The sequence below is a fragment of the Emydura macquarii genome, unplaced genomic scaffold, assembly GCF_026122565.2.
Source record: "Emydura macquarii macquarii isolate MOO-44397 ecotype Brisbane River unplaced genomic scaffold, CSIRO-AGI_Emac_v2 contig_1390, whole genome shotgun sequence".
Lineage (NCBI taxonomy): Eukaryota > Metazoa > Chordata > Testudines > Chelidae > Emydura > Emydura macquarii.
The window spans coordinates 14,458,872-14,486,187 of record NW_027131527.1 but is presented as its reverse complement, the minus strand read 5'-3'; the positions used below and the strand labels follow the sequence as shown (position 1 = coordinate 14,486,187).

The 27,316-nt window shown below is 40.5% G+C and overlaps 1 protein-coding gene across 10 annotated transcripts in view; it reads right to left on the bottom strand.

Annotated features, from left to right (window-relative positions):
* Nucleotides 1–27,316, bottom strand: part of LRRC20 (leucine rich repeat containing 20) — a 145,199-nt gene that overhangs the window by 3,354 nt on the left and 114,529 nt on the right. The window contains exon 6 of one of the 10 annotated variants that reach the window (XM_067552697.1): nt 17,880–17,926. The exons of the other annotated variants lie outside the window; for them this stretch is intronic. Within the exon in view, the coding sequence (XP_067408798.1) occupies nt 17,880–17,926 (47 nt within the window). The remainder of the gene's footprint in view (nt 1–17,879; nt 17,927–27,316) is intronic. 10 annotated transcript variants of the gene reach the window in all.

Here is a 27,316-nt window from a genome sequence, read left to right as displayed (position 1 = left end):
AGCCATTTGAATTATGGGATACTGCAAATATCTAGCACAATTTAACAGCTTCAAACTGCTTTGCTGCTCACCAATAACTCAGATGTTGCTGGGGAAAACCAAAAGCCCTGCAGGTTGTGCTAGGACAGTCTACACGAGGGGATTCTAACTGTCTTGTTGAAATACACACACAGATCAAATCCCTCTCCTCTTCCCATCATAGAAAAACTCACTAACACTCAGAACAGGAGAAAACTGTTGTCTGGGTAGGGAATCATGGATCTTACAATTCTGAATTGAACTCCACAATTTGGGTGCATTCTGCATATTTTATGGCTTTAATTAAACAATAAGGAAATTATGTCTGTAATTTCTTTTGCAAAGATACAGTTGCCACAATGTAAAACAGATGTGCAGCTGCCCTATTTACCCAGCCTTACAGAAAATAATTGAGAGTATTTCACAGATGTTCATAGAATTATTAATTTTATTTTATTATTTGCATTACTGTAATGCCAAGCAGTTCCCCATTCAAGATCAGGGGCCCATTGCGCTGTGTATGGTAAAACACATAGTAAGGAAGAATTTGTGCCATGAAGAGCTCTGCCTTGTTTTGTGGCATGGTTTTAGGCAACTTTTCAGACATTCTTGTCCAAAAGGCTTCTTGAGATATCCCCCTACCTGCATGGAGAAAAAAACCCTGAAATTTTGCATCTGAATGAGTAGATTTTTTAATCTTGGTTGCCAGAGAGCTCCTGCTATGTACAGTTCCCCCACAATGAGTCTTTTGAATAACCTGTAAGAAAGCTAGAAAGGGATCCAGTTCAAGATTCCAAATACAGATGTGTGAAAGAGTGTGAATATACCGCTCTAGTCTTCAAAGCTCATGGCAAAATCAAACGGAATGAAACAAAATATTTCCTTCTCGTTCCAAGCCTTCGACTACTTGAATCTCACCTACCAGCCATGTGAAGACTGGGGGAAATGTAAAATAATGGTCGCAACACTGAAATTCACCTGCCTTGTATTTAATATTAATATTTAATTAATATTGTATTTATGCAAGAAGCTCTGAACTGCGACTGCAGATGTGAATACCTCAACATTCTTCTTCCCGAAGCTCACAGGTTACTTTTCTTACCTCTCTTTCAATTATTTTTGTCTATTTTCTTCATGCCTTATAAAAATTGTTAATGATATATCAGTCCTTTCTCCTATGCCACATCCCAGAACCATGACTGACAGCATCAGTGTAATTGTATTGGAGTTGGAGGGAGGAAAGATAGGCATCAAGTGCATCCCAGAAATTGTACTGATGATCCCATAGAAGGCAGCCAATGGCAACTGTGGGAGAACCCATCACAGGAAACTGATTACTATGATGTGTTTCTCTGGGGTGGGGCTTTGAAATTGGTGTCTACTGTATTAATGATGGAGATATTTATTGAGGCATGTCAGACACCCATTAAAATATTACAAATTGTAACATACAGGAACCAGGGTACACATCTGTGCATGTGTGCACTGGGTGTACTGGGGAGGGGAGGAAGAGTTATATGCAAGAGGACTCAAGGAATTGTATATCAGCCAGCCGAACTTCAGTATCTGGAAAGATACTGGAACAAATTATTAAACCATCAATTTGTAATAGGTTTATAAGTAATACCAAGCATGGATTTGTCAAGAACAAATAATGCCTAACCAACCTAATTTATTTCTTTGACAGAGTTACCGGCCTAGTGGAGAGGGGAAACCAACAGACAAGCTATGTCTTGACATATTCCAACATGACATTCTCATAAACAAACTGGGGAAATGTGGTCTAGATGAAATTACTATGAGGTGCGTGCACAACTGTTTGAGAGACCATACTCAGAGTAGTTATCAATGGTTTGCTGTCAAACTGGGAAGGCGTATCTAGTGGGATCCCAGAGGGGTCAATCCTGGGTCCAGTAGTATTCAATATTTTTATTAATTACTTTGATAATATAGTGGAGAAGATGCTTATAAAATTTGCAGATGAGACATAGCTAGGGGATGGGAGTTGCAAGCACTTTGGAGGACAGGATTAGAATTCAAAACAACCTTGAGAAATTGAAAAAATTGGTCTGAAATCAACAAGATAAAATTCAATAAAGACAAATGCAAAACACTACACTTAGGAAGGAAAAAAATCAAATGCACAACTACAAAATAGAAAATAACTGGCTAGGCGGTAACATTGCTGAAAAGGATCTGGGGGATAGAGTGGATCACAAATTGAATATGGGTCAACAATGTGACAAACTAGGGAAAAAAGCTAATATTAATCTGGGATGTATTAACAGAAGTGTTATATATAAGACTCAGGAGGTAATTGTCCTGCTCTACTTGCCACAGGGGAGGCCTCAGCTGGAGTGTTGTGTTCAGTTCTGGGTGTCACACTTCAGGAAAGATGTGGACAAACTGGAGGGAGTCCAGAGGAGAACAAAAATGGTAATAGGTTTGGAAAACTTGACTTATGAGGTAAGGTTAAAAAAACGGGGCATATTTAGTTTTGAGAAAAGAAGACAGAGGAGGAGATCTCATAACAATCTTCAGATATGATAAAGGCTGCTATAAAGAGGATGGTGATCAATTGTTCTTTATGTCCACTGAAGGTAGGACAAGAAATAATGGGCTTACTCTGCATCAAGGGAGATTTAGATTCGATAGTAGGAAAAACTTTCTAACTATATGGATAGTTAAACTCTGGAATAGACTTTCAAAGGAGGTTGTGAAATCCCCATCATTGGAGATTTTTAAGAACAGGATAGAAAGGCCAGGGATGGTCTAGGTGTACTTAGTTCTGCCTCAGTGCAGGGGGCTGGACTTGATGACCTCTTGAGGTCCCTTCCAGCCCCTACATTTCTATGATCGGTAGTGATGCAAAACACTGCAGCACCATGATGTTTTTATAGTGGTAACCCTCTGAGAGCTATGGGATTTCTCCTCCTAACATATTGTGTGGATTCTCAAGGAATGGAACAGAAAAGTAGTAAAGACTCTTGAAGAAAACAGAATTTCACTCCCTGGAGTCAACAGGATCTGGAAATCCTGGAAAAATGAAGAACAGACTCACAGGAAAAGGAAGCAATTCATATTACTCAACAGTGAGCTCTGATGGGCTCTGAAGGCTGTTGCTGGGGATAGTCTTCTTGAGGAGGAAAGTGAACACGTGGAGTCTTGCAGATTCTCGTGGCTACAATATAAATGACAGGCTTATTAATGCCTCCCAACATCAGACAATTTGGTTGAGGGAAGAAGGTAGATTTGTGGGTTTTTTGTTGTTGTTTTTTTAACATTTTACAACCTAATTTAATACTGTGAAAATAACAGTACTTCATTCCTGACTAGCTATACCAATTCTGAGCCGTACACAGCTCTCCCTAGTGGAAAATGTTTTATCGATTTCAGCAGACTAACGAGGTTTTAAAACAAAGCAATAAATACTGGAATTCTGATTTCTGGTGCTAGAAACTAAGAGATCAGTTGAAAAATTCTAATGGCATCTACTTGGACTACAACTAGGGCTGTAAAAGCACTAAATGACCTGCCATTTTCTTTGCGCTTCATTCCTGATTCTTTCCTTTAAACAAGACTATCAAATACGGCTTGGGAGGAGAGACAAAAAGCCTCTAGAAATTCAGCCAAAAGACCACTATTCACAGACCTTCCAGTCTAACCATCATAGGCTGTGCTCTTGTTAGAACTCTCAGTGTAAGTGGAGCCAGGCCTAGTCAGTACTTGAGTGGAAGGTCTCCAAAATAAAAGTCAGATGATGAGCAAAATGATGACTCAGGAGGTGGCATATCTTCCCTATTAGTCTGTGGTGAATGAATGGGAAACAATGGTGTTAGGAGATTAACATTTCATGTACCTAAAATCCCACCTTGCTTTCATTAGATATGAAAATCTTCACTTCCTGACCCTAAGATGTGCCGTTTTTCTGGCACTGTTATAATCGCTGTCCCATTCTACTCCCAAAATGGTTGCTTTTCAGTTTTATGTTAAATAAAGTGATGCACATATGCAATATCTACATCTCCTCATATACGTAGAGGCAAGAGCCACGTGATAAGTGAATTCATCATAGTATCTTTCACTGCTTCAACTTCATCTAGGCCTCTAATCCATCTCCCAGAATTTATTCTAAAATTCCAAATCCAAAACAACTTCACATCACTGCCATTGTTTAAAACAGACAGACAAACAAATGAACCTGCCCAGAGAAATGTTTCCTACTCTCTTCCCAAAAATCACCCTAGTCTGGGCCCCTCAATGGGTGATCGTGCACCAGTGACAACTTTTCTATGTTATGGCATTGTTACAGTGTCTGCAAAGTTAAGGTTGTGTTAGGTTGGCATTTAAAACAGAGATGAAATCTCTGTTATGTATGAACAATGAATGCCCTCACCCCAATTTACTGTAAGTATAGAATGAATTTTCTGAAAATTTACAAACCAACCTGTTAATTAGTTTATGATTCAAGTATAGCCCATGTCACAAATGAAGAAGTTGTTACCATTTGATAGCTGTTGAATACGTATGTGAACAAAGATGGTGGTGTCTGTCCAGGTCCCAATTGATAGATTGTTCACATCACAATTGGCACTATATGGTAGTTTCATCAAAGGGGCCAATGACTGAATTACTCTAAGTAGTCCCTTGATGGTCATTTTTGTGGGGAAACCTGCACAGCTGCTTCCCTTGTTATGGGATAAATTACAGAGAATTTCAGTTCGGCTGAGTTTTAACAGCACTCAATTCACTGAGTTTTTTAGAAAAATATTTATTAAAAACAAAAATTTATTTTGCTAACAGACTGACCCTCTCCAAAACTGCATATTTTAATTGATGAAACTGGTCTATAGAGCATATTAAAAGGCAGCTGGAAACCACCATCCCTACAAAGCACTGAGTACAATCAAAACACTGTCTATCAACAAGCTGAGAGAAGCTGGCATGGAAGTCATTGAAAAGTCCACAGATGTAACAGCTGAATTATTTCTATTACTTATAAAGGGGGTCATCTTCCCTCCTCCAAATAAGAATCTACTGGGGTGAGGGCTGTTTTTTATTGTTTTTTTTTCTTTTAAGAAAAAAATTAGCTCTAAGGAGCTGATTTATTTATTTGTTTTAAATTTACCGGAAGTTTGTAGATATTCCAAAAAGCATTTTATTCAACAGAGTGTTCTTACGCATTTACCATCCGCTAAAAAGTTATGTGCACAAGTCTTCAGGGACACAGCTCTCCAAACCACATCCTAAAAATATACATCAAACTGAACCCGTACGTGCACCCACACAAATACTCTTGCATACATGTTCAATCCCACAAAAGAAAGAGTTTTTAAAGCCATACATGTGGCACATTACCACAGACTTTGCAGAGGGTCCACTTCTGTTGCTGGTCCACATGCTAAATGACCATCCCATTGCAGGACAAGCTTCACAAAAAGCACACTCGCACTATACACACATGTATACAAACCCTCTCCCATACATCAGTTCTGGCCAGTATCTTGCCCTAAGTAGCTGTGTTACATACAATTTAACTGGCTTCATGATGTCGGCTATGATAGGTCTCCTCTTTAAGTGGATGCAAGGTTGTCACGTTGCAATGTTACATCAGCATGACACATATTTTGTTTAAGAGTTTCTGCATGTTATGGGGGAACAGAGATGTTGACCCATAGTCTCCTTCAATATCCCCTATTTAACTTTGATGGTCCTGGCACATTCATCTCTCTCACACTCCCAAAAATTGGGCCTGTAAGTTTACTCTAATTGTGAACTCAACTGTAAAAAGTAAGTGAAAGTTCATAAGATGTCACAATAACCTATAACAACAAAATGTTGATGGCAAAAAGTATGAAAGGAAGACAAAAAGACTCAGTTAGTCCAAATTAAACGGCCTACCTATATCACTGAAGGACTGTGTGAAGATCATGCTTGGTAAACAAGAAAAATATGGAACCAGAAATCAATGAACCAAAATTGGTGTGTCAGATATTAGGCCTAACTGGTGGACAAAATAATGAGGAGATGGGCTAGTCCGCCCACCGTTCCCTTTGTGGGTCCTTAAAGAAAGAGATGTTGGGGGGAAAAATTGGCTACTGGAGCAAGCTTCACCATCATGGCTGCCACCCCCACCATCTCCTGGAACCCTTGGCCTTCGTCATCCTGATCCTGAGAGATGTTCTGACCAGCCCTGCCCAGAATGAGGGACACAGATGACACTGCCACCACCACAGGCTCCAGCTGAATACCAAATACCATCTGGGAAGAAATGGGATCGGACTTTAAAAGCAACAACAGCAGCTCTATCCCATCTCAACTAACATTTCTTTTCCTCCAAAAGTGCAGTTATTACCATCTTTGATACCATCTAAAAGACTGTGAAACAAGGGCTTTTTTCTTTCTAAATTGGAAGGCTTACTTAATACATTACATTTCAAATGCTTTAACTGACTTTCCTTCTTTTCTTTATCTTTAATAAAAGTTTTAAAGGATTTTTAATGCTGTGTTTGCCATGATACTAAGCAGGCTGAAGTCTCTGTATACCAAACCCTGGTCTTTGTTTAAACACTGTTTAATGTTGGACAGTGACTGGGTTATGTTACACTTTTAGCCCCTGTATTCTATCTAAATTAATATAACATACGCACACCCGACACAACCCCTAACTCTCAAGCAAACAGCTATTGTAGAAGAATGAGGGTTTTGTTTTGTTTTTTTAAAGCTCCAGAAGGATGGACGTGGAAGCTGCAGATTCAGCACACACCGGTCTGAATCCTCCCAAGGGTTTCTCTAAAAAGATAGGTGGTCTAAAAAAAGAAGCAATGTGAAAATTTATTGCTGTTTTATGTTCCCCAGTTAAACCCCCATGTGAAATCTCTATCACAATCAAGGCAGAATTTCATTTCCTAGCCATCTTAATAGTAGCACTGCCTGGGAGAAAATGATAGAATCATAGAATATTAGAGTTGGAAGGGACCTCAGGAGGTCATCTAGTCCAACCCCCTGCTCAAAAATACACAAATAAAATCCTGTGTATGGCTGCCAGTAAATTGATTCCTGCATAGAGCTAGTCAAGAATTTTGCAACAAAATTTTCAACTTGAAAATGTTTAAAAAACAATTTCAAAACTTTTTTCAACAGTGTGTACTTATTGCTGATATAATGTTTTATCTCTAAGCCTGTATTTAAACTCTCATGCCTTACATGATGGTAGATTTATCAGGAGCAACTGGATTAATTGATAATATCCCTGTTACAGGACAGGGGTCAATAACCTTTTGTAACCCTGACATAGGGCTTGTCTACACTTACCTCCAAGATTCAGTGGCAGTTGACTGGAGTTATGCAAGCTATGCAAAAAACTTGCGTAACTCTGGTCGACTTCTCTGCTTCTCTTCTGCACGCTGTCTTCACTGCACTGCGCCAACGGGAACCGTGTTCCCGTCAACACAGCGCTATGCCACTTGAGAAGGTGGTCTTAATACATCGATTTCTGGATCGACTGAGCGGGTCTTCACTGATCACTCAGTCGATCCAGAGAAATAGATCTGACGGCGGTGACTTTGCCACTGTCAGTGTAGCCGTAGCCATAGATCAGGTGTTTATAGCCAGGAAATAAAGATTAGTCTCTTACCAACATTCACGTTTATTACACCTTATTATGGGTGAAGAGAGTTAAGGAGAAGTGTGGGTGGTGTGTGTGGAGTGCTGCAAGATTAGTAATCAGAAGATGCAGCTACAAGTTTCAGTGGCTTTTTCTCCTGTCTTTTCTGTTTGCAGTTTGTTAACCATATGCTAGTTCTTATCTTCACAAAGAAGACCAAAAGCTTTAATTACACAATATGATGCTGGCAAGTTGTACTTCTAAATATATCTTTCCATCTCTGCAGACATCTAGCTCTCTGAAAGGAACCTGGGCAGTTTTCCCACTTATATGAAGCGGGCTCAGTGACAGGCTGCCAAGATGCAGTTTCTGCCAGCAACTTCCAGTGACCTGCAACTTATCCCTCAAATCATGATAGCAGTGAAGATTTGGCAATCATTTGTTGAAGCAGCTCAGAATAAGCAATGAGTAGGCATTTTTCCAGAGCTCAGTTAAACTGGAGGCAGCAGGATGGAAGCAATGAAACACAGACTGGACCCTCAATTCTGAAATTACACATGAGATATCACATGGGAGGGTTAAGAACCATTCTTACAGCATAATCAGTCTACAACTACACAACAACTAGAAGCAGCAACACATGAATCAAAGTATTTGTACTAACAGTTGCTGTGACATATTTTACCTCTGGTTTGGTATCTAAAGCAAGAATGTATTGCAAACTCTATGCAAGGGGCAGATTGTGCTTGACTCTGCAGGGTTGGAGAAAAGAAAGCACATGGAGACTTTCCTGTGCCGGGGCCAGGAATAATCACAGAGGACCCATTTCAGTAAAGCACCTTCTTAAGAGACTTGGAACTGCACAACATGGTGATTAAAAAAATAGAATGAGGTAAAATGAACATGGCACACATTAAATGGATTAAAAACTGGCTAACTGATAGGGCTCAAAATGTAACTGTAAACAGGGAATCATCATCGAGTGGGTCTGTTTCAAATGGTGTCCTGTAGGGATTGGTTCTTGACCCTACGCCATATAACATTTTTATTAATGACCTGGAAGAAAACATCATCACTGATAAAATTTGCAGATGATACAAACTGGGAGAGTGGCAAATAATAAAGAGGACAGGTCACTAATTCAGAATGACCTGGATTGCTTGACAAACTGGGCGCAAGCAATCAATGTGCATTTTAATATGGCTAAATGTAAAAATGTATACATTTAGGAACAAAAAATGTAGGCCATCCTTAAAGGATGGGAGACTAACCTGGGAAGCAGTGACTCTGAAAAAGATTTGGGGATTGTGGTGGATAATCAGCTGAACATGAGCTCCCATATGATGCTGTAGCTAAAAGAGCTAATGTGATCCTTGGATGCATAAACAGTGGAATCTCAAGTAAGAGTAGAGAGGTTATTTTATCTCTGTATTTGGCACTGGTGCGACCACTGCTGGAATTCAGAGTCTAGTTCTGGTAGCCACGGTTCAAGAATGCAACTAATAAATTAGAGAGGGTTCAGAGATGAGCCACAAGAATGATTAAAGAATTTGAAAACATGCCTTATAGTGAGAGTGTCAAGTATCTCATTCTGTTTAACTTGAAGAGAAGGTTAAGGAGTGACTAGATTACAGTCTACAAGTACTTATATGGGGAACAAATATTTAATAACAAAATCCCCCTGAGTTTCTGATCTAATCTGTTCAAAGATTGTGACACACAATAGCTGGAGGCAATGGAGAAAAGCCTATTGCTCTTGCTGAAGGTCAAGCCAGAACCTTTGCACACAGTTGATGATCTGGCAGTAGCAGCATCTCCATTCAAGAGATGGAGCTACTTTGACCCTAGACATGTTGTGCAGTTATAGGGCAGATATCTTCATGGTCCTAATTAGATTAGAAAATCTGAGCATATTTGAAAACTTTAACTAGCACAATGTTAGACACGCAGACAAGGTTATACGGTGTCTGTTACAATTTCTGCTGGATATTAAATATGACAAGTGTGACACTGTCTAAAATATGAGTGACCATTTATAATATTACTTAGTACTAATATGACAAAATTGCAATTATTCTTACACAATATGCCATGTCAGGTACCATTGGAAAGGTTATAAATTGCTAAATATGACAATATTGTTTATGTATGTGTATTATTTTTGTATTGTAAGTTATGGATGTGTGTGATATATCTGTATCCAAAAATTTGTGCTGTGCTACTGGGTTACACCTCCTAGGCAGATTAGTGTCAACACTGTCCATCCGATTTGATGACTCATTGAGTCATTTGTATGTGTCTGATTGCTTTGACCATTTAGCAGCTCTCATCTTGTTTGTTTCTTTCCTTTTATAATAAACCTTTAGTTTTAGATATTTAAGGAGTGGCTGGCAGTGTGATATTTTGGGTAAGATCCAAACTAATATTGATCTGGTAATGTGGCTGACCCTTTGGGGATCAGGAGGACATTTTGGTAAAGTGAATGGAGTTTTTTAAATAACTTGTCTCACTACTAGACCCAGTTGCTGATTTGAAGCCAGAGACTGAAATGCAATAAAGGGGGCTGTGTATTTCTTTTTTGGGGGGCTTCTTGATAACCAGTGTGGGGAATCAGGAGCACTGTTTGTGACTGGTTGGTGAATCTAATTTCAGTGTTAGCCACCAGTTCTGGGAGAATCCACTCTCCTTTTGCAGCCTGCCTTGACCTTGGCATTTTCAGGTGGGCAACCCTAGGCACAGATGGGTCACAACAAATGCTTGGGCTCACTGAATGGTCAGTATTGTGTCAGTTTACACTTAGGTCTTGTCTACACTAGCACTTATGCCAGGAAATCTTTTGTCACTCAGGGGTGTGGAAAAACACATCCCTGAGCAACATACATTTTTGCTGGCATAAGCACTTGTGTGGACAGCACTATGTCAACAGGAGATGATCTCCCGCCGATATAGCTATTACTACTTGTTTAGATGGTTTTATTATATTGGCGGGAGATCTGCCTTCCATTGATATAACGCAACTACCCAAGCGCTCTTAAGTGTAGACTAGCCCTTACTCTAACTTGATGTAATTTTGCTGTGTAGATAAGGCCCAAGTGAAAAAAGTTGCTAGCTACACTTGTTCCCAGTCTGACAACTGCCCTCAAATGGCAATGCTGGTTGGAAGTAAAGTGCTGAAATGGCACCTAGCTAATGGGGAAAAAAGACATACAAGAAAATGAGGGGTGTGGAAGGGCGTGAAACAAGGCAAAAAGTTGCTCAATTTGCAAATTTGGACAAAAGCTTATGCTCAGTCCCCAAGGACAATCTACTACTAAAAATAGGATAAGGGGGAGAGAGTGTGGACAAAAGGGGAGAGGATGAGAGGCAGTTGTCTTTTTAAAAGAGAATTCAGGGGAATATTGTTACATATTTATATTGAAATAGCACCCAGAGGATCATCAGGATTGGAGTCCCAGTGTGCTATTCAAACACATTAGGGACTGGTACAATATAGTGAGGTGGATAAGGAACTGGCTAAAAGGGAGATGACAATGGGTTAAGCTGAAAGGAGAACTATGGGGCTGAAGGAGTTCACTAGTGGAGTTCCTCATGGATCAACCTTGGGACCAACCTTATTTAATATTTTCATTAATGACTTTGGCACAAAAAGTAGGAGTGTGTTAATGAAATCTGCTGATGACACCCAATTTGGAGGTATTGTCAACACAGAGGAGAATCAGAATGTTAAACAGAAAGAACTGGATGATTTTGAGGACCAGAGTCATAGAAATGGAATGAAATTTAATAGTACAAAGTGCAAGGTCACACATTTCTGGACTAATAAGAATTTCTGCTATAAGGTGAGGGCTCATCAGTTGGAAATGACAGAGGAAGAGAAAGACATGAGTGTTTTAATCAGTCATAAGATGACTATGAGCCACCAATGTGATGTGGCTATGAAAAAGGCAAATGTAATTCTCGGACATATCAGGTGAGGTAATTCCAGTAGAGAGAGGGAAGTATTAATACCATTTTACAAGGTACTAATAAGACCTCATCTAAAATACAAAATAAAGTTCTGTTCACCCATGTTTAAGAAAGTTAAAGGTCTATTTTAGGACTGGAGACTAAAGGAACTTGGTTTGGTTAGCCTAGCAAAATGAAGGCTGAGCAGAGATATGATTGCTCTATGTAAAGAAATCAGGGACGGAGAAGAGCTAGTTCAGTTATAGGACAATGTTGGCGTAAGAAGGCTACAAAGTAGGCTGGAAATTAGAAGAAGGATTCTAATCTAATCCATAGAAGATTGAGGTTCTGGAACAGCCTCCCAATTAGGAGTAGTGGGGGCTAACAATCTATCTAGTTTTAGGATGGAGCTTGATAAATTTATGAACAGGATTATATGACAGGGTTGCCTGTGGTAGCAGGGGATTGGACCCAAGAGGTCTCTTCTAGTTCTATGTTTCTGTGTCATGGTCCATGCCTCTGAAGAACAAGTAACACATGAAGGGTGAGGGGAGAAATTAAGCAAATATATACAATTGTATAGACATTCAAAAATTATTATTATTCTGAATAAAGAAAGTTTCAAATTACTCTAAAGGTGAGGAAATAAGTGTGCTTCAATAATGTCCATGACCCCTGCTACATTCGCGTCACAGTATTCTTGCTTGCCCTACAGAGAGTAGTGAAGCACTAGAATGGGTTACCTTGGGAGGTGGTGGAATCTCCATCTTTAGAGGTTTTTAAACTGTGGCTTGACAAAGCCCTGGCTGGGATGATTTAGCTGAGGTTAGTCCTGCTTTGAGCAGGGGGTTGGACTAGATGGCTTCCTGAGGTCCCTTCCAACTCTAATATTTTATGATTCTAAGATGCCGAGTGCTATAAATGTGGGAGTCAACAGCTCAGGTTTCCCACGAGTAGCAATATCATCACTGACATGTCTGGTTATTCTTTCCCCACTGATTTCATCGGTGAGCTGTTTTTAGTTGCTTCCACTTGTTCTATTTAGCAGTTGAAGCTGAATCCTTCCCATGCGGTAGGACATTGCTTAGGGCACAAACAAAGCTCCATCATCCCTGTCTACTCAAGGCTACCCTTTGCATGTCCTCTGTGTTAAGTCCCATAAGTTTTCCCTCTTTAAGTACTGTTCAACAGAAGGATGCTTTCAGTTGGCCCCTTTTGCATGTTTCTCCAGCTGCCCAATGGCTCACGTGTCAAGGCAGATGCTCCGGTTTCATTCTTAACACCTCCCAGATATGTATATTTTTCTAGATAACTTTGGAGATAAGAAATTGTTGAACTCTAACAAATCATGGCACTTATTAATTCTTTCCATTTAATACCTAGTATTTTCCTAAGACATTTACTTTCAAAAGCAATTAAATGTCTGTATCTTTGGTGGCTTCCCACCTTTCATATCCATATATTACAGATGAAAATGACATTTGAGTTGAAGATTCACATTTCGGTCTTTAAGTCATAGATTTTCAATGTCCAAATTTGTGACATCATCTTTTTCTGATTTTCTTATTTTAAGTTTTCCTAATATAGCTGAAGCAATACAACTATGCAGTATAATAACAGTTAGACGAATGAGACACTGCCTATGGTTTCAAGTCTACTGGTGCTAATTGACTTAGATGCCACTGGTGGGATGCTGGAACAACTTGTATACTCGGGGTGTTGAAAGCCATTGAACCAAACTGTAAACCCTGTATATGATGGAAACCAATTCAAATCAGCGGCAGCACCCCTAGTTCTATCACCTATGCCACTGCTCAATTTGGAAAGGTGAATGCATCTCTAATCCTGGATGTAAGAGTTAATAAGCAGCGATTGAGCTATTGAATGTAGTGGAATTCTGTTATATTTATAAGCTCACTCAGTTGCAGAACGGCAGCTGGGGAGTGAGAGAAGCTATTTTTATTTATTATCATTTTATTAAAATGCTGAGCAAAATGCTGTAAAGAGTTTCATTTAGATTTCAAAGAAAATCTTTACATTCTAATATTGAACTGAAGCACTTGCTCTCCCAGCCTCTGATCTAAATGGCCACCTAGCCTCTCAATCTTGGTACATTGTCCTAGAAGTGGGTATACAATCAAATATCCTCTATAATGCTGAAGGGTTTTTTAAAGATGATTTTATATGAATAAAACTGCTTCTGAAGGTGGAAGACTGTTTCTTACTAGTCACAGTTCTTCTATGCCCATGCCCCTTACTCTGTGACTCTCTAACTCCTGATGTTCCCAGATGAATTTAAAAGCAGGCTCTTTCAATTCTGTCACTTCTGTGTTTGCTTAAACATAACGGCCTGTTTATAGAACTCCCTTATGCAAACTCAGTGTATCTATTTGCAGTACACTCCCCTTATTTAATTTCAACCCGTCCTTAGCTACAGAGTTGCAACCAATGTCTCCATAATTAGTGCAATGTAATTAACTAATTGGTACAAAAACCCAGCTAGAGGATTCAGTGTGAGCAAGAGCACTAGCTAGAACTAATAGACCTCTGCTAGCTCTTTTTGGAGGAGATTTAGTGATGGGTGTTATTGCAGCTCTGCTTTCCCCTGCTGGTGTGCTACTCAGAACAAGCAGCTGAACAATGCATTGTGAACTGCAGCCACTGGAATCAGTGACTACTGACCAGTCACAGTCCTCCATCTTGAGCCCATTTTAAGTCTGTTTTACAGTCAATGTACAGGATTTCAAATATGGGATGAGGCTGACTGATGAGAAAAAAACAGGAGAATAAGGGGAAATGGAAACTGCTTAGCCCATAGATTTGATTATAGGGCCATGGCCTGTATCTGAAATTGATATTTTGAAATGAAACAAACAAACACACCTTAAACTATATTTAGTTTTCTTTCTTTATCTGGTGAGAGGTAAAAAAAAAAAAAAAATCACAGAAAGCAAGGGCTACCCTGTTGGAACTGATGATAACAAAAAATGTCTCGTCATATGGCAAGATCAGATTGTCTTTGGGCAGGGAGCTAGCAAATAACTGTTCTCAGGCTAAGCAACTTGCTTTTTTCAGTTGAGAAGATGGATAATAAATAACTAATGTCTGAGTATCTGTTTGTGTGCCTATTTGTATTTGCAGGGGGCGGGGTGTATGTGTGGTGGGGGAGGGCTTGTTTTACATAGAAATCTAATTAAGCCCTGAGGGAAAGCAGTGTGCTATAGATATAAAAATAAATCCTGAGCCTTTTAGAGTGGCACAGACAGACTTCCCTAAAGAAAACAAATCAGAGTACATACGTGCAATGTTAATTTGGTTGCTATAACTTAAATGTGAGTATACACTATTATACAGCTGTTAAAGGAAGAACTATGTGATGTGCTTGACATTTTTACCATACATTACCACCATTGTAATCTGGTGTAATCTACCTCTAGATTCTGTTATTTTTAAAGTCTATCACTTGGCATGAAATTAAATAAAATCCAGTAGTGATTCTTTCTGCATGATCCTACAGTGTTTTGTGCTGTTTATAAGAAGGAAGGTCAAAATAGCACAGCTTATGCCCATGGTTCTGCTGACATCACAGCCATGTTGGCTTGTGATCTATAAACAATGGGAGGAAATATATTTGTCAGGTGCAGAAGGGCAAGATTCTCACGGAAAGCTGGACATACTAAAGTACCGACAACTCCAGGGGCTCAAATGTCAGGGCCCCCAAAATAATGTGATTTTTTTTTTTTAAATCACAAAATATTAAAATAATAAATGTGGAGTTCTCTTTAATTGCCTTCTGGTTTTTGAAGCCTTTGGGATCATGTTTTGAAGCTTCTCTGCAACCACAAAGGCTACAAATTTACTTTAAAAAAAAAAATTAAATCCAAGATTTTCATGTAATGACAGGACTCCAGGGGCCTTAATGGGGCCTTAAAGAACACACCAAATATTGTAAGGCTTGTAATAAAAATCACAAAAACTAGCAACATGAACGTAAGAGTACAATTCTGCTTCACCTCATTAGAAAAATCACATCTGTTTTGCTACAAATTAGGTTTAATTGTACAAACAATCCTAAACTTCACCTGCTGGCTTTACTATCAAAACCACACTCAGCTTTACTGAGGTTATATGCAGCAAAAATTAACTGTTGAAAGGCATTCCTTGGAGATTTCTAGCACTCAGAATTCTTTTGCAGGGAGAAGAGGGATATTTAGACACTTCTATCACCCTCCCTATCTGTCTTTATTCTTGTGTCTCCATTGGAGGTTTCTCCTGAACAGTAATTTCAGTCTTTACCTAATGAAGTGAACTCAGCTTTACATCCATAACATTATGATTCCTTTTTTAAGATGTGGTGTCTGTACTACTGTATTTTCTACTGCAAATGGATAAACAATTCTGTTTTAATCCTGCCTTTATAAACCACACCATTACAATAGTTTTCTTTTGTCTTGGAAAAGGATTAGCATTATGAGATTGCCATCTATTCTTCACTACTACTCCATCCCTCAAATGACCCATACACACTCATATGGAAATTATTTAATTTCCCTTTTGAAAAGGTCTAATTATTTGACAAATTCTGACTGATCACCCAATGCACAAATTTGGGACCTAATTAGCAGCACCAGCTTTTCAATGTTTCTTGTCAGTTAAAAAAAACAACACTGTTTCATAATTAAACCAAATAGTAATTTTCTCAGATCAGAACATGGCTATAATTGCTAAGAAAACCAAATCTTTCAGCTCAAAGTGATTGGAACAGATTTTAAGCACTGTAAAGGAAACAGACAATGAGCCATAACAGACCCATAGATTGCACAGAAGAGTAGGGAACGAATCTTAAAAATTACTACATAAAAATTGCTACATAAAAATCTTTCTCAGCAGATCTGCCCCACCCCCTTGTATATTTTAGAGTTATGGGCTACCTTTATGACACAAATTATGTTTTACTGGCTCTTACCCCTGTTAGCCCTGCAGAATCAACGAGCCACATTCTATTCCTTCTTGCACATAATCCACAGAATTATATACTAAATTCCATTTAATAACTCCTGTGCAACCCCTTTGCAGGTAGCTCCATAGCTGAGCTTATTCCCAGGCAAAAAATGTTAAAATGGAGCTAAGGTTGAAAGTGTTGGTTGGGATTTTGAGGGTAAACCCCTTCCCCCAGCATTACAGGGATATCCTGTTTATCCCCAAGTCAAACATTACAAAGGCAAGAAACACAGTTAAGGTTATATGTAAAAGAAATCCAAATATGTGAAGGTAAGAAATACACAGTTAAAGTACCCAATAGCTGTATCAATGTCCTACAGTGAAATCATGCAATACCCATACAATTAATTTCCCCTTGTGGCATCACCCTGGGTTGGTGGAGTGCTAAGGAGTCAGTGAGACCACCAAGATGGTGATGGGGGAGGGAGGAAGAGGGATTGGCAAGCACAGGTTGGGCCTGGGTGTGGCCAACATGGTTCTGTCCCCCAATGTGGATAGCAATTGGATTCTCTATTTGTTTCCCCTACCCTGCCCCTTCGCTGCATTTGTCTTCCCTTAACATCCTTCCCTCTGTCTCTACCTCACCCACAGAATCAGAAATGCTAGAGACAAAAAGACCCATTAGGTCATCTGGTCCCTCCTATCTAAGCCCATGAAGAATTGTTCCCGACAATCTATTCCCCAGTAATGGCAGTGTCTTTTAGATGGTACAAATTAACATTTCCATGTTCTCCATTGGGAGATTGTGCTACAATATCAAAGCCTGACACATCACTCACTGAAGCAATTGAAAAGAGTCCTATTAACTTGAATGGCAGTTAAACACATTAGTTATTCTAAATTTTCCTTAATTTCACCCATTATTTCACATATCAGATTAAATTATTCCTCCCCCTCCTTGGTATTTACATACTCCAGTTGTCTGTTGTCAATCACGTTCACTTCCAATCATTCTTTAGCTGAGGGGAGCTATAGCTCTTTAAATCTTTCTTCAAAAATCAATCCCTTCAGCCCCCTACTTGTTCTTAATGCTTTAGAGTGGAGGAAGCAATGGCCCCTGGGAGGGGTTAGGAGCAGGCTGTTTTACGGCAGCCTTCTCCCCCAATGTTTCCATTTAAGTTCTATCAAGGGCTCCACAGGAGAGATATGCTGATTCAGTTAATCCTCTGACCAGCCTGATCCTGGTATTGCCCACATTTGGAGCTGTGCTGACCAGCACCATGCAGACTTGCTACCAGTGGGAGACCCTACAGCACATTTCACAGGTGAAACCCATGTGAGTCTGGTCCATGGTCCGTTCTATACCCACCTCTTCTTTAAATCTCCTTCCCTCACCTGGATCTTTTGTTCTGATACCTGCAGACAACAGTGTTGCAATCAGAAGAGTTTCATGCCATTATCCATCTGCAGCGGATAAAAGTAGAATAATGAGTGATTTGAGGATCTGAATCTTTACCTCTATGGACAGCTTCAGGGCTGGCCTTAGGGGGAGGCAATCAGAGCTGTCGCCCTGGGCACCAACTTCTGGGGATGCTAAGTTAGGTGAAGTTTTCCACCCTGTGTGACAAAACACCTCAGGCCAGCTCTGGGCAAAGCACTTCTGCACCTCAGCATGGTTCCACTGTGTACACCAGTTGTCCCAGTCAGAAAATCTGCCACCATTTGGCCTATTACTGAGTGGCAACTGAGAAAAGAGTATTTATTCCTGATGGGAAAATAGGAATTATTATTTAACATGATGTATGTATTGTATATAATGCTAATCCCTATAGCAGAACAAAGCATGGGAAAAGATCACCTATCATGCATAAGTTTATTGCAGGGGTCACTAATTGCAAGAGGGCTTAGGGATCACCACTAGATAGGTGGAGTGCCTTAGTAGTTAGTGGCTTGTGAAGGTGTGTGGGACACTGAATTAGTGATGGGAGATGGGTACCACACCTGGAGCTGTCTACTGAGATATGGGGAAAAGGAAGAGAAAAAGAAACAAGTGAAGGGCTGCACACTCTCAAAAAAGATCTTTCATAGGCCATTGAGGGCTGCTCTGTGAGATCTGGATAGGCATCTAGTTCAGGATCTCTGTGGGCCTCAGATTTAATAGCTTGTGTTGCTTCATACTGACATTATGTCAACATGGCATTTTTTATAACAATGTGCTTTTAAAGAGCGACTTGGCTAATAAGAGGCATGTTGAATACACTGCAACCAATAAATAGGTTTATAATATGGAATGAAACAAATCACTTCAAACCCCGAGTAAAGAGTTTTCAATTAAGTTTGTATTATATTGCACAAAAACTCTGCATTAGAAGAGGTCATCATTGGCTTCCTTTTAAAATAATACATAGTGAGAATCCTTGTGTCTGATTCTCTTCTCACCAGTCTCCCACCAATGGAACTCCACTTACTTCAGTAGAGCTACCCCCTATGTTCACTGGGATGATCAAGAGGAGAATCAGGCCCCTGCCTCATAAGTCTCTTCAATTTAATGTGTTCAGGAATATGTGAGTGGTGGTGCCATGTAAACATCCTGTGCCTGTGTATTTGTTGTTTGGGTTTAGGACAGCCTTAGGGGCTCCCTGTTGTATTCAGCTGCTAACAGGGGCTGTCTGAATCCAAAGGATACAGGGAGCTTGATAATCTTGCTGCCTCTAAATTCCTCAAGGAGCCTGACAGCAAGGGCTCTTTCTCTGTAAGTACAATTCAGTCCAGTAGCATTTACAGATAATATAATGAAGCCTCTGCCACACCAGCAGCACTGGGAACTGATGCTGTGTGTGCAGAGAAAAGAGGTGCTTCTGACTAAGCCTCTCTTCTGCAACAGTCTTTGCCTTCTTTATCCATCAAGCCCAAGATTAGACTGTCTCAAATGGAAAAGGCTGTTAGCTTTCACTTGGCTTAATCAAAACTTTCCTCATAATTCTGGCTCATCTAAGTCTGATGATTCCAAGTGCTGGCTGTTCAGTTTTCAGACAGAGTCAGAAGGGTATCATTTTAGCTAGTTATTGACTAATGGTAAAATGTTCAAAAGTTTTCAATGGGTCTGAGATGTCTAAATAACTGAGGTGCTTTCACACTTTTTACCCTAAATCTATAACACTATAATCATTTCCTCTTGTCTCAGATCACAATGCTCTTGAGCTTGAAGGGGGCCTAGCATCTGGTGATACCTTCCCTTAGGAGGTTTAAAAAAAAAAAAAAACCCAACAAAAACCCACCCCTAACTTCTGTTACAATCTGGTGCATACCAGAAGCAAAATATAGTATTGTATGAGCTCCAGGGATAAATGCAGTGCATTTGTCCACTCTGTTACTGCACTGCATTCAGAATGATCTTAGTCTTTTTTTCATATATGTGTAAAAAAATCAAAATTACAAAAAATGATCTTTGTTAGAGTGGGATATTAAACAGAAACAGGCCCATTCTCTTTTTTGCCATCCATGTCTCTCCAATATATCTGTACATCTTTTAGAAAACACATCAAGCTGCATTTGTTGTACCATAGCAAGGGATAATATTCACTTGCTAATGGAAAAACAGGTACTTCTTAGGAATGTCATCCACGCACTTAAAAGTCCTCTCAAGTAGCAAGGTTGCTGTTTCTTAACTGAGTCAGTGTAGCAAGTAACTGTCAGTTTATATCATAGCACTGATGTCTATCTGCAGGGAGCCAATTTTACCCCATGGGCAAACAAATGAAGAGCATGGATTACTGGGGGAATAATGTGTTAATCTATACCATTCTTACGCAGCTCACAGAGTATGCACATTGGAGCTGGTTGTAAGCACTGACTGAAATAAACTGATTCTCTAAACTCAAAAAACAAACAATGGAAATATATAAATTCCTGTCACTGGTCCTTGTTTATATGAACAGTACCTATGCTATGCAGGAATACAACATTAAATTATTGACAGGTCCTACAGCAAAATACTATTTAATGAGATTTATGCTGCAACAAATCATAAGGAGACATCTCTAGAGCAATAGAGCAATCAGCTAGAAAGGAAGAAGGATCTTTATTTTATGAAAGATGGAAAAGGACTCCCTTTCTTCATTATTGCCAAGAGAGCTAGAATAGTAAAGTATTAACAATGGGAAATTATGTTTCCCTTGTAGCCTTTTGAAAAAAATATATGTAGGCACCCTGTACTTCAGGGGCCTTGGAACTTGATTGGGAGTTTACAGTTGGGAAGATCCTGGAAGACTCCAACTCCCATGATGCCTTGGGGAAAAGGAGAGAGACTCTTCCCCTTCCAGAGAGACAGAATAGCATGTGGGGGACTCCATTTTGGTGCTAGGGTGGAGTGCAGCCGAGGCTGGAAGCTGCTGGCTACTGCCTGCTACCGAAGTTCCAAAGCTGCTGCTGCTGCCGCCGCCGCCAAGAGCCTGCTGGAAGCTGATCGAGCAGGGAGCTTCGGAGGTTGATGGCATTGCCCAAGCCAGGGCAGGGACTGAGCCTGGAGCTGCCTGAGGTGGGCCTGCAGTGAAGGTAGTGTGAGTGCCCCCCCCATTTTTGTTTGGGGTAGGGTGTGTAGGGGAAGGGGCACTGCAGAGAGACTTTCACTGGGCCTGAGAAGAGGCAGAGAGAGAGTCCTTTTAAGCAGGGCCAGGACTGCAGACATTTGGGTGGGCCAGCTCCAAATCTCCAGCGTGACAACTGGGCTGAACTGGAACACCGAATCCACAGAGTGCTGTCTTCTGCAGATCTTCAAGCGCGCCCACGCAAGCAAGGGGTTAGGGCTCTGAACTCTTGGGGAGTGTGCACTCTGCAGGTGGGGTACACAGTGGCAGTGTAAATGCAAGTTTAGACAAGTTTCATTTGTTTTCATACTATTTTTATTAATTGATTTATTCAGCTGCCCTGTGGATTTAACATAATAGTGATGTTTAATTTCAGTCTGTTATGCCATATTTCTTTAATTTGTTAAGTAAAGTTGTGTTAACTCTAATTTAAGTATATTGGATATTTAGTTTGCATAAGTGCAATTGTTGTTAGACCTGTCTCAGATTATTATTATCAGACTAGGTTTAGTCCTGGAAGCTCCCAAGAACCGCTATTAAGAGTGTGCAGGGGCCAGCCAGGTGGAGGCACTGCCAAGTTTAAATTCCTTTAAAAGTAAAGGGACTGCAGCAGGGGGGGTGGATAGAGGATTCCCACCTATTCTACATCACCGCTGGGATACTCAGGATCTCCTTTGTTGTTAACAACCTTAGGTGCCCTTGCACACAGGTGAGTGTTGCCGGCTCCCAAGTAACCCAGAAATAGAAGGGGGTTACATATAAAATTAAAAATAATTTTAATAAGGGCAAAGAGGTTCTTTTCTCCACCCATTGCTCATTCCTTAGCAGTTGAAAAACTGGCTGTGACCTACATTCTGCAGAACTACTACTGTATTCTGCAGCATTCCAGTGCAATTGCGTGATGGTGATGCAGCAGTTTCAGATAATTTAACCAACAATTTTTTAACCTGACTATGAAAAGTAATAATACAGTCAAGTCAGTATTCCCTCTTCTTTACTAGGAAATTAATGAAAATTCATCGTATGCTATCCCTATATTTTTAATTGTCAGTGTGCTGTAGAATCTTGAGCTGAAAATGCATAAATATTATAGAAGCCTAAGGTTTTGCAGCTGGCTAGGAGAAAATTGAAGCTTTTGGCACCTGGGAAGCTTGATATTAAAATAAGCAGCAGTGAAAGAGTTAACAGTCTTGACACTGAAATTTACATAATTAGATTTCAGTGTTAATACCCCATTGATGTGAAAAGGACAAGTGTTTTCAGGATGTCTACAGACTCAGGCAGACAACAATGAATCTATTTATATTCATATTTCCTTTGAAACTAGAAACTTTAAAAACAAAACAAAACAAAAAATTTAGACCCTAGAGTTTAATTCTGCAGCAGTGATGGATTCCATGGCAAATTCCCTGGCCACAGAATCATGAAATACATAAGGTCCTATTCTTCTGTTAACAAGATGCAGAATAGCTAAGCTTTATGCTCTTTTTCTGCCCCAACATATATTATTCAAACACAGTCAGTAAAAAGTAAATAGTAACTGATCATTTCAGTATGGCCATTCTTTATCTGTCCTTGCCAGGTTGTACTGCATGCTAGTGAAACCCAGTGGGCCAAATTCTCTGCTGGCATAATTCAGTATGTCTAGCCTACTCACTTGGGATGCCAGGGCCAGTTGCAATTCTGTCTATTCCTCTTCCTTTGGATTTTGAAAATTAGATTGAACAGTTCTAAGGGAGATAGACTGAAGAATCAAATCATTTCTATTTGTTAACACCGGGGATTATAGCTGTATGCAAACAATTGGGTTCTAGGCCCTGTTACATCCCTGTGCTAATGCAGAGCCCAGGAAATGGGGGGTTTGGGGCCTCCCTATCCTGGTGCTGCCAGGGCCAATTCAACTCCATAGTGCTGGTTAAGGCAGTCCCGAGGGTTGCCTTAATTTGAGCTATGGCCCTTATGGGCATTACAGCAGCCACACAAGAGCCAGGGTATAGGAATAACTTGGCCAGGGCTTTTTCCTCCCCCAGCATTAGAGGTTGTGGGAATTTCCATTAAAGTTTACTCTTTTAAAATGGAAAATACAGTTTCTGCAACATTAAAATTTTCTGTGGCAAAGTTTCAATTTTGCAGAAAATTTTAGATTTTCTAGGAGGAAAATTAAAATAAAATATTTAGTTCTGGAATAGGTTGAGTCAAACTAAACATTTTGGTTTGTCAAAATGAAATGTTTCATTTCATTTCAGGCCAGTTTGACATTAATCTGCGTTCACCTGAGTTGCCATGGTACCTCATGGGAGTTATAGTTTAGCTGCACCAATTCTCCCCAGTGGGCTAGGCTACCTGGCTGGACCACATCTCCCAAGAAGCACTGTGGTCTCCTCTCTAAGTTGAACTGACATGGTGTATCACATGTTGGGGTCTGTATTGGGCCCCTTGTTGGGCCCCTCAGGTGTCCCAATTTGTGCACCCCCCCAATTGGGGCAGTCTCTGGGGTTGCTGTTTCCCTTGCTGCCTTGTCAAAAGGATCAGGGGAAGCTGCCTGATATAGAGCTGTTGCTGCTCTGCTGTCAAGCTTCTCTGCCTCCTTGCTCTTCCTCATTTATACTGGGTTTTGCGTCCTTCACCAGGTTCAGCTGTGAGTGTCTGTCTCCATGATTGGCAGCTCTTGCAGCTGCACTTGGGTGTGGCAGGTCTGTTTGTCTGCAGATAGGGAAAGCTCCCCTCCCCCTCCTGCCTAAATCCTGAATGGGGTTTATAGACCCCATTACACATGGAAAATATAATCTGCCTAGTGTGAGCCCATTACAGTGAAGAGGGAACGTTAGCCCAAACAGCAGGACTCTCTCCTACTCCTTTCAAAAAGAGTCCCACGTGAATTTTAACAGAGATGAAGCTGAGGATATATAATGCTTCAGTGGCCAATATTCTGACTGATAGCACTGAAACATGGCCCTTCACTGTCAAGATTGAAAAGAAGCTTGACACTATTCAGATGAAGCATCCTTAAATGATCAAAAATATCAAATGTTATGAATTCAAGTTGAACAAAGAGATCCATTTTCTAACAAAACCAGTCCCGCGCTCTCAACATTCACCAACGCGCTCTGATGTGGTATGGTCATCTGCTCTAAATGCCTAGCAGCTTCACTGGGAGGATCATCTTCAGTCCAATGAAAGCAGAATCAAAAAGACCTCCCAGAAGATCTAAAACACGTTGGTTGGATGGCATCAACAGCTGCCTGTCCTTCACAGGCATGCTAGCCCGTAACACTCCAGATTTGGCTTAGGACAGAACACCATGGAGGTGCATAATGCGTTCAGTGGCCTCTATCTGTCCAAACAACAGCATGAGAACTAACTAACTAAACTGGACAGCGACCACCGGAGACAGGCAGAAGAGACTTTGGTTTAACATTTCCTTTGAATAATGGCATTCTCTTCCCACCTCCGGTAGTGCACTTCAGTGTTAGGGCTTAATTTTTATTCATCAACCAAACCACATTCAAGTTAAAAAAAAAATCTATTTACACTTTCTTTTTATGACATTTTAAATACTTTTGAGGGCTAGATTTGTTCCTGCCCTGATGCTGGTGAGAGAGTGCACAGCTGCAGTAAGTGTTTACTGAATTTTCTGTTAGTTTTTCTCTAGCTCTCTAGAAAAACTGTTCTTTAAATTTACTATTGAATGCTGCAGATGAGCCATGGAGAACTTTGAGAAATGTTCAATTTATAAACTTTTTAAATAAATTCTATTTTTTTTGATTTTCCTTCCCTTGTTCTTTATCATTAGGGACATATACCTAAAAAGAGGATTTTTTTATCCTCTCCTGCGCCTTCTCTGAAAGCTTCCAATCCCTCAGTTCTAACATAGAGAATGAAAATGTTACAGTGAATAATTTAGTGTTCCAGTCAAGAGTAGAGAGAACCAAGTTTCCTAAATTCTCTTCTGTCAGAGGGAGCAGAGGTTCAGATCTTAGCCTCTAAAAATCCCTACAGATCTACTAGAGGCCAGGTTGGTCTTCACAGAGGTTTTGTCTCTCTTATGTCTCCAGCTCTGTGGGTCCCTACCTCGGTGACTAAAAGCACCCCTGTATTCAGATCCTACACAGTACTGCAATAATCTATGTGCAAAATATGCCTTGTGAAGTATCATTTAAAAACTAATAACATACAGTAAATCAATATTCTTGTGTAATATATGTACTATGTGTATTAAGAGTTATGAACATAAATTGAAATTATAACTAGAGTGTGTTTACTAGATAAATCTGGGAAGGGGATAAACATGTTTCTCAAAGACAAAGGACAAGTCGACGCCTCTCGCCAGGTGCCATCAAAGTTGATTGGCAATCATGTGTGAAGTGGCCATTCTTTGGCAATGAAGGAGGGGAGGAACAGATCAGTCTTAATTTTAGCAAACAACATGGAACCTCTTCCACCACTAGACTCCATGTCTCCTTCCTCATATCTGGAATGAACTTTATCTAGGGTTAACCTTCAGGAAAATGTATTTCAAAGATGACCGGACTATACAAGAGAGAGGCAAAAACACCCAAGGTTCTCTCTCTCTCTCTTTCACCTATGAAAACAAATGAACAAACCTTTTGATTTTGGGGGGAGATCCTGACCTGAGAATTTGGTCAGCTGTGTTGCTGGTAACCTGTGGAAAGGATTTTACCTTGAACCAAGTCTAGCTTGTTAAGTTTTAGTTGCTAGAAAGTGTTTTATTTTTATTTCTCTTGTAACCATTTCTGATGTTAATACTTTATCCTTGTACTCACTTAAAACCTATTTCCTTATATTTAAATAAACTTGTTTTATTTTTAATCTAAACTAATCCAGTGTTGTGTTTAAACTGAGCTGTTTAGTAACTCCAGTTAAAGTAGCAAACCGTTGAATATTGAGTCTTTACAGGGGCAACAGACCTTAATATCTCAACTGTCCAAGAAAGAGCTGGACAGTGCAGAACATGTGTTCTGGGGAAAATTCAGGACTGGGAGTGTGTTGGGGTCACCCTGTAAGTACTAACCAAAGTTGGTGGACACTAGAGTGTGGCTGGTGTGTTGCTGACAGGCTGCTGAGGTTAGAGTGGCTGGAGAAGGGCTGCATTCAGGGTGTGACCTGCAGGTTGTTTTGCTGTGGTTGGGAGCTACAACAACACAACACTGTGAGGCACCCAAGGTTGCAGGGCAGGTGGTGATGCAGCCCCTCACTGGTCTGGATTACACCCCGGATGCAGTTAATTCTCAGGGACATCTTGTGTCTCTGCTCCAGTTCTGTGGATTCCTGACTCCCTCTGCTTCCTTTGAAAATATGGCTCCAAAGGAAAGGCGCAGCCAGAAACAGCCCTGCCTTTGGCTATCCCTGAACCCCAGCCCCCAAGAGGTGTGTGAGGGGTTGGTGGAAAGAATGGAAGGAGGCATAAGTTGCACATTACAGAGGAGAAAGCAGCACTCATTCTATATTTCCTTCAGCTATTTCCTCCTGGGCTTTGGGACAGGGGGACTATCTGGAGTGGGCTAGGCCTGCTCTTTCTTGCTCTGTCCTCTCTAATTATGAAGCTGGAACGCTGCAGAACTCCTAGAAAAGGGACTTCTGAAGGGTGGAGGAAAATGGGGAAGGGCACCACAATGATGGCACACCCCATTGCCTCCACCTGTCTGTAAACAAACCAGTCAAAGGTTCTGTGGGTTCTCCATGTAGTTGGACATGGACTTGCAGAATGGGAAGGAGGACATTGAAGATCTGCTCCTCTACTCTGGAGGCAGGAGGATCATAGGGGAAGAAGGTGCTGGTTTTCCTGGGTCTTCCCACCCCCTTTCTCCTGGAGACCGGAGAGGAATAATGCTGATGTGGTCCAACCCCCGACTTACTACTCTCTGAAAGTAGCAATACGGTGGGCTGACCTGTCCCCTCTAGATACCTTCCCTTTGTCTTTTCTCCACTATTGTCCACCATCCCCTGCTAGAATCACCCACCCCTCATACAAGCAGAGATTCTCACACCCTTCTGATGCACCCAGAAGCTTTATACATCCTGCTCTCCATGGAGAGATACACATTTAGCTTCCACCTTCTTTGAGGGAAACCCCCCTCCCAACTTTCTCCTATGAAACATCCAGCACCCTTCTCCTTGAGACATATGCTTCCATCAGACCATTTCTACAGCACTATCAGAGACGTGAGGGAAAATCCTCTCACACCTTCCACTATGCGGG